The sequence below is a fragment of the Cebus imitator genome, unplaced genomic scaffold (assembly GCF_001604975.1).
Source record: "Cebus imitator isolate Cc_AM_T3 unplaced genomic scaffold, Cebus_imitator-1.0 Scaffold68, whole genome shotgun sequence".
NCBI lineage: Eukaryota > Metazoa > Chordata > Mammalia > Primates > Cebidae > Cebus > Cebus imitator.
The window spans coordinates 9129846-9138327 of record NW_016107383.1 but is presented as its reverse complement, the minus strand read 5'-3'; the positions used below and the strand labels follow the sequence as shown (position 1 = coordinate 9138327).

The window sequence follows — 8482 nt, the reverse complement described above, 5'->3', positions numbered from 1 at the left end:
AGTGCTGGGATATAGGCCTGAACCGCCAGGCCCAGCAGGGACCACTCTTCTTTAACAAACTCATGGGAGCAACGGAGAGAAACTTTTTGAATGTAGCAAAGAATTTTAGCCAAGTTCAGCCCTTATTCAATTCCAGAGAATTCACATTACAAGGAAATCGAAGATTGAAGATATAATGTCAAGCAGCAGGAAGAAATAATCAGAAATGTATTTATATATTTCATTAAATGCGATAACCTTTGCCATACCAACCAAGCACATACGGCTGAAGGGATTCAACCAAGTATCCGAAACCTGCTAAGGCAGTGATTTTATCAAGATTACTGGAGAAATGCAGGCTCAGAGAAAACTGGGAGCATGTGATAACAAGAACTTCATTTGGTTGAGAGCATTCATAGTTCACTTTCACTGGATGAAAAGGAACTTTTTTCAAAAATTAACTACTGCAATACTGTATATACAAGAGGGTTTTGTGTGTGTGTGCGTATGTGTAGCTGCAAAACAGACCTGACTAGGTATAAATTATAGTAAAAAAGGACCTGAAATACAGGCAAAATACTGCAATAGACAGCTGTTTCTGGGTGGCAGAATCAGAATTTAAAATATTTTTTTCTTGAGACAAAGTCTTGCTGTGTCACCCAGGCTGGAGTGCAGTGGCGCGCTCTCGGTTCACTGTAACCTCTGCCTCCCAGGTTCAAGCGATTCTCCTGCCTCAGCCTCCGGAGTAGCTGGGACTACAGGCACCCACCACCACGCCCAGCTCACTGTTGTATTTTTAGTACAGACGGGGTGTCACCATGTTGGTCAGGCTGGTCTCCATCTCCTCACCTCGTAAACCACCCTCCTCGGCCTCCCAAGTGATGGGATTGTAGGCATGAGCCACAGTGCCCAACCAGAATTTTAGAATTTCAGTGCTTTCCAGTGAGCAAGAAATTTCAAGTCTACCAAAGTTCCCATCCCACACTACATATTGTATATCCTGGGATTTCTGCTGTCAAAAACACACACCAGCTTGGCCCATGAAGGCATATGTTTGCAACCACCTAAAAATATATGGAAAACTAGGCTGAGAAAAATACTTGTGGGAAACCAATGCCGTGCATAACGCCAGTGTATCACTTTAGAACTTGGCTTACTGGGCAAAAGAGAGCACTTTGCTGAAAATATTTGATTAACTGTAAGATTATGCTCCATGGCCCCAGAAAAAACAATTACTACTACATATTGTACACTTACTGTAGGTCAAGCAATGGGCCAGGAACTTTTTATGCTTGATCTTTTTTTTTTTTTTTCTTTTTTGAGACAGAGTCTCACTCTGTTGTCCAGGCCAGAGTGCAATGGCACGATCTTGGTTCACTGCAACCTCTGCCTCCTGGGTTCAAGTGATTCTCCTACCTCAGCCTTCCGAGAAGCTGGGATGGCAGGCGTGTGCCACCATACCAGGCTAACTTTTATATTTTTTAGTAGATACAGGGTTTCACCATGTTGGCCAGGCTGGTTTCGAACTCCTGAACTTGAGTGATCCACCCGCCTCGGCCTTCCAAAGTGCTGGGATTACAGGCATTAAGCCACCACGCCTGGCCTGCCTGATCTTACTTAATCCTCATAGCAAGTCCATGAGCTATTTCTACCCTCCTTTTAGAGTAAGGTTTGGGAAGTCACAAGTAGCCCCACTGTGGAGCTAGGAGGCGGAGGGAGGGAGGGAGAGCAGTTGGTGCTGCCAAAAGCAGTAGGCAGAGGGCAGAAGGAGCTGGGTCAGAGAGGAGATGTTACAAGTCCAGTGGGTCACTGACAAAGAGGAGGTCCCCCTGCCGGGGTCCAGGAGGATGGTGATGTAGGCCACCCCACTGCCAGCGCCCTCTGCTTGCTGCTGAGGTCTCTCTCAGTCTGGGCTGTAGAGCTGTGGAGATGGTTTCCTGTTCTTTATTTCTCCTTTCGTCTTTTAAGATAAACCTTTATCAACTAATGTTACTGAAGTTTATGCTGGTCCTTGCAACCTGAAAGCCTAACACAGCTTTATAGTTTCTACAACATTTTTATTGTAAAAAGTTCAAGAAGCCATTTACAAGCCAAAAAGTATTAGAATAACATAATTTTTATAGACACGTTTTTCTGTACAAAAGGTTAATCTTCATAGGAATTTTAAATAAATAATCTAAAAATCAGGGTCACTGATTGCAAAATAGGTCTCTCTCTTGACTGTCTCAAGGTGACATGCCTTCTACGTGGCCAAAAGATGTGGGGTTTGACACCTGTGACGAGCCTGGGCAGTGAGTCTCTGGCGAAGATTTCTCACTTTCTTGATAAGATTCGGTCCCGAGGTGTCCCACTCTACTGCTCTTCGATTTAAAGAAACTTGAAAATAAAATTTAAAATTAAGAAAAGCTGAGTTTTCTGATGTTAGCAATGACATAGCATTTATTTTAAAGATAAATGTGTTATAAAAATATTGAAATGAAATTCTAAAAACCTAAATTTTATGTATTACCTGGCCCCAGGTGGTTCCATTTGCAAGCCAAATATTTATTTGTTGAACTGAATGAATGCTAACAGAGAACATCTCTGCTTTTGAAACATTTGGGATACAAACAGTCTTAAATTAGATACAAAGCTTGATTAAGAGAGAATTTGAGTTTTTGCAACAGTAAGCTTCCTCACAACGATGCTTAATGGTAATGAGAAAAGGCATTCCAATCATAATACTGTGACATATATACCATGACTATCTTTCCAATAAGTAAAACTAAATAAATCAAATGCTTTTTAATATTAGCTAATATCAGGAAGGTCCAGAATCAAGATTAAAATATGGCAATATGTCCAAGTGTAAGAATGTTACTGATTTAGAGGGGCTAGTGAACACTGGATTTTTTTTTTAAGCCCTTAAAAATATACTTCTCTGAAATTTAGTTACATACTCAGTCCAATTACTGTTTTTCCTCCCAAAGGAATACAACTTTTATGCTTTTGTGTTTTGCTGCCAAATTAACGTAAGCTTACTAAGTAACCATTTTAAAATTTAGAATTAAGTTTTGATATGTCAGAATAGAGAATGGCTGAGAATCTCTCATGCTTCATTTGACTCTTGAATGATTTTTGGTTTAATTCATATTCTGGTGTAGAATTTATAGAAGCATATAAAAGTATGAGTGGGCAAAAAATTTCACACACACTGGACTCTCATGACCTGATATTAGGTATATTTCTTATAAAGTTCTTCTTTTTGAGACATTGTGTAAAAGTTTGTTCTTCTAAAAGAACTCAGAAGATTTCGTTAAATTCTGTTTCATCTATATGGCAGTTTTACTGAAAAAATTAGTTGAAAGAAAGTTTAGGCTGGGCACGGTGGCTCACAGCTGTAATCCCAGCACTTTGGGAGGCTGAGGCAGGAGGACCATAAAGTCAGGAGTTCAAGACCAGCCTGGCCAACATGGTGAAACCCCGTCTCTACCAAAAATACAAAAATTACCTGGGAGAGGTGGTGTATGCCTATAATCCCAGCTACTTGGGAGGCTAAGGCAGGAGAATCGCTTGAACCCAGGAGGTAGAGGCTGCAGTGAGCTGAGATCGTGCCACTGCATTCCAGTCTGGGTGACAGAGCGAGACTCCACCTCAAAAAAAAAAAAAAAAAAGTTTAACAGAGTGTCTTGTCTCCTCCCTCCTCCCCTATAAAAATAAAGACTACACTTCACTGGAAAGCTTATTAGCATCTTTATGGATGGCCTAATGCTGTGACTACATTTCTATAAGATGTTTCTACCCTGTCCCTTCTAAAAAGCCCAAAGCCCTCCAACGAACCAGGTCGAGGGATCAGAAATCAGCTTATCAGCATCAAGCCATGTGCCTTTGGCAGTTCTACTGCTGGTGGGGCCCAGAATTCCACTGGAGCGCCCAGCGCAGACACGTGTTTTCAATGGTTGTGGAACGGAGCCCAGCCCAGATGAACAGTCAAGAAAATTCAGCTATGCAACAGCTTGGAAAAACAACACTGAGATTTTCTTTTCTCAAGGATGTCAGAACAGCTATGAATCTCATATTATCAATTTAGTTGGCCAGGGACTTCTGTTAGAGCCTCCAACGACTATGTTTTTGGGCAGCAACGCTGGTGCTCAAGAAATGGGGTGGGCTTTAGTGGTGTTGGGCACGTTTTCTTTACTTGGAATTTGGTCTGCACCCAGTCTTCCCACTGGGAAATTTGAGAGAATCTTGCTGCCTTCATTTTAGGATTTTCATTATCAGTGCCCTGGGAAAATGGCATCCACATGCTTATACATATAATTTAAGCCACTATTTTGCTTGAATATTGTTACATTTAAAATGACAGAATAAAACCTTTGCTTATCAACTTACTCTGTGTTGAGGGATCCATTTCAGAAGTGTCATTTAGTTGTGAGGTTCTAGGCAAACAGCTTGAGTCCTCCTGTTCACTTTGGAACCTGGACTTTTCTGTTATAAGAGCGAAGAGATAATGATGTCTGGGAGTGAGGAGAAAGGCTGATTTCAAATGGTCCCCAGTAAATTAAAATCACCGAAGATGGCCAAAAACCCTTTTCTTTTCTAATCTAAGAAGAATGCTGTCAACATTCAAAAGGCAAGGAGTGTCATTAGTGAGAATTAAGAGCTGAGCCGGTTTCTGTAACGTACTTTTTTTTTTGAGACGGAGTCTCACTCTGCTGCCCAGGCTGGAGTGCAGTCGGCCCACTTTGACCTCCATCTCCTGGGTTCAAGTGATTCTCCTGCCTCAGCCTCCCAAGTAGCTGGGATTACAGGCGCATGTACCACCACACCCAGTTAATTTTTGTATTTTTAGTAGAGATGGGGTTTTACCATGTTAGCCAGGATGGTCTCAATCTCCTGACCTTGTGATCCACCTGCGTCAGCCTCCCAATCTGTGCTGAGATTACAGATGTGAGCCACCGTGCCTGGCCCTCTGTAATGTACTTTAAAAACACTTTCAGCTAAAACAAAAAGCCAACAAACTCAAAAAGATAGATGTTAGGGTATAGATGATGAAATGTGATTAGCAAGGCTTCCCTGGACACTTGAGAGCTGATCACTATCGGCTTTAGCTAGGCAGGGCCTCATCACAACACACAGCAAATCAGAGCCAGTCACAGGCAAGTTTTACCCGAAACCTTCTTAGAGTGCTAGGCAGGGCAGTGCCTTCCCCTACTTTCATCAATTACTCTCCTAATCTCAAAACTGATACTCACCCTCAGCGTGTTTCACCGTTCCCTAATTCCTACAGCAGCACATCCAATATGATGGCGAGGTGTTTTTAAAAACACGTGCATCCCGACATTGCTTATAACGGTCCCTTCCTTTTCACTCCTATAGCGTCTAAGGCTCCATGCGCCAAGGCCAGAATGCTGGGGGTCTCATTGACTCAGTAAGATGCCTGCCTTTTACTTCTCTGAGAAGCTTCAGCTAATGGTTTTAACTCATAGTTTTAGCTCAATAAGTCATTAAGGTCATGTGACTAATCACCAAATGACTAATTTAAACTGGGGAATGGAATCTGAGAGTCATCTTCAAACATCTGAAGGGCTGAGACATGGCAGAGGTAATAAACAATCTGCAATCTGCATTGTTCCAGAGGAAAAGAAAAAGGAAAAGGTAGATTCGACTCTTTTGCATAAGAAATAACTTTTGTTTTTTTTTTTAAGACGGAATCTCGCTCTGTCACCCCAGGTTGAAGTGCAGTGGCATGATCTCAACTCACTGCAACCTCCACCTCTTGGGTTCAAGTGATTCTCTTGCCTCAGCCTCCTGAGCTGAGATTACAGCATGGAGCACCATGCCCAGCTAATTTTTTTTTGAGATGGAGTTTCTCTCTTGTTGCCCAGGCTGGAGTGCAATGGCGTGATCTTGGCTCACTGCAATCTCCACCTCCTGGGTTCAAGCAATTCTCCTGCCTCAGGAGAATATATAAAAATATATACCAGATCCAGATCTGCAGAAGGTGACTGCTACAAAGAGAGAGACTGTCATTTTTTGAGGAATCAGTTTCTGAAAATAATTTACATGAAGGCTGTGTAAGACAACATGCTAATTAGAATGCCCTCTTCCTGGGTTATTCTTTTGTGTTCTTTCATTTTCCAGTATAAGAATCTACTTAGGAAAAGCTGCTCAGAACTTAGCTGTAACTTTGAATGGTATATAACTTTATTACTTTGAATGGTGGCTGAGAGACAGACTATTTCAGAGAACTAAAGTCATTCTAGACTCAGAGAACAGCCAACAATTAAAAATTGGGAAGACTGACCAAGCACAGTGATACTATCTATATAACATATTATACAGATATGTCACACACACACACACACACACACACACACAGAGCAGGTCCTCAAATAATGTCATTTTGTTCAATGTCATTTCATTATAACATTTATGAGAAAAAAAATTGATTCCTGTCTGGGTCACTGTCTGTGTGGAGTCAGCACGTGTTCCCCATGTCTGCGCTGTTTTTTCTAGATGCTCGGGTTTGTGCGCACATCCAAAAGATACGAACATTCAGTTCATTGCGTGTTTAGACTGTCCCAGTGTGAGGGGGTCTGCGTGTGCCCTGTGATGGGAGGGCGTTCTGCCCAGGGCTGGCTCCTGCCTTGTGCCCTGAGCTGCTGGGACAGGCTCTGGTCATGGACGGGGTTTGGCCATGACCTTGAACTGGAGTAAATGAATACATAACTATTTTATTTGTTTTTATTAATCTTTCTTAAATGTATGCATTGCTCACACTTATTTCAACATTTAATATTAGAAGTACTTTAGGCTGGGCATGGTGGCTCACGCCTGTAATCCCACCACTTTGGGAGGCCGAGGCGGGTGGATCACCTGAGGTCAGAAGTTTGAGACCACGCTGGCCAACATGACGAAACTCCATCTCTACTGAAAATACAAAAATTAGCCAGGTATAGGGGCACATGCCTGTAATCCCAGCTACTCCGGAGGCTGAGGCTGACGCAGGAGGATCACTTGAACCTGGGAGGCGGAGGTTGCAGTGAACTGTGATTGCGCCACTGCACTCCAGCCTGGGAAACAAGAGCAGAAGTTCGTCTCAAAAAAAAAAAGGTAAATTATAGGGCATGTGAATTATGTATCAATTATTTTAAAAACCAATGCATACACATTATAAAAGGCTGAAACAAAATAAAACAGTAAAATAAAAGCTCCCTGTTAACTGTACTCTAGAATTTGATGGATTTTTTTTTAAAGGGGACAAAGTCTTATCTGTTGCCCAGGCTGGAGTGCAGTGGCGTGGTAACAGCTCAGTGCGGCCTTGAACTCCTGGGCTCAAAGAGATCCTCCCACCTCAGCCTCCAGAGTATTTTAGAGTTGTACATTATAATTTTGAGTTTTCAGTTGGTGCCTCTATAAGCCTTGTACCGAAACCCAGTGTTGGATCAGATCCTATGAGAAGCTCCCATGTGGTACTTGAATACACTGTTGTTCTGAGGCCCAGCTTTTGGCAAAGCACATATTTTACCCTGGAGCAATAGAATCAGACAGAACTCCACAGGACAGTCTGCACGGGCTTCTTCCTTGATTAGGACTCCATTTTTTTTAGTCCCACCTCAGCCCACCCTTTCCCACCAAAAATACGGTAACCAGTGATTACCTTTTACTTCAGCAGTGAACTGAATAGAAGTGCCAAAATACATCCCAATAATCTGTTCACTGGCCAGGCACAGTGGCTCACACCTATAATCCCAGCACTTTGGGAGGCCACGGCGGGAGGATAGTTTGAACCCAGCAGTATGAGACCAGCTTGGGTAACATAGTGAGATCTCATCTCTACAAATAATTCAACAAATTAGCTAGGTATGGGGATGCACGCCTATGGTCCCAGCAACTTGGGAGGCTGAGGTGGGAGAACTGCTTGAGCCCAGGAGGTCGAGGATGCAGTGAGCCGTGATTGTGCCACTACATTCCAGCCTGGGTAATAGAACAAGACCCTGTCTCAAAAACAACAACAACAAAAATCATAATAATAAACACTACTAAAAGAATAAATCTGTAACACCATGGAGAGAAAGGCCTCTCACTCACCTTTATGACATAGATTGTCAGCATGTTCGATGGCTGCATTTATCTCTTGCTTTAAAAAACACTTTCTAGATGCATCTGAAAGGGCAGAAGCTTTCTTTGCTGATCTCAAATCGAACTCTTTTCCTTCAGCTTCCTTCCTCTAAATTCAAATAAATGGAAAAAAAGATTACATAAAAAGTGTAGTAATACACATCTCGCAGAGGAATGAGTCCCTTCTGTCTTCTCTGCCCACTTTCCTTTATATTCCCACGGCAGGTAGGATCTGTTTGGTGTTATGGTCATTGGGGTGCCTGTGTTGGCCCAAAGCTACAAAGAGCCTTGAAAGCAGAGGCAGGTTTTATCCACCTCCCAGTATGGCAGAGTGCCACGAAGCACACAACTACATCCCCGTAGTTGCTGAAATAATAATACATTTCAAAAAGTTTCAAAT

At 42.4% G+C, this 8482-nt stretch overlaps 1 protein-coding gene across 6 annotated transcripts in view; it reads right to left on the bottom strand.

The window, feature by feature from the left end:
• Nucleotides 1-2020: 2020 nt before the first annotated feature.
• The window catches only part of TBC1D31 (TBC1 domain family member 31), a 75690-nt gene continuing 69228 nt past the window's right edge, over nucleotides 2021-8482 (bottom strand). For 5 of the 6 annotated variants that reach the window (XM_017530722.2, XM_017530720.2, XM_017530723.2 and 2 more), the window contains 3 exons: nucleotides 8053-8191; nucleotides 4351-4446; nucleotides 2021-2355 (listed from right to left, as the gene is read on the bottom strand). In XM_017530722.2, coding sequence (XP_017386211.1) covers nucleotides 2222-2355; nucleotides 4351-4446; nucleotides 8053-8191 — 369 coding nt within the window. In that variant the 3' untranslated portion in view covers nucleotides 2021-2221. The remainder of the gene's footprint in view (nucleotides 2356-4350; nucleotides 4447-8052; nucleotides 8192-8482) is intronic. The other variant, XM_017530725.2, reaches the window with a different exon arrangement.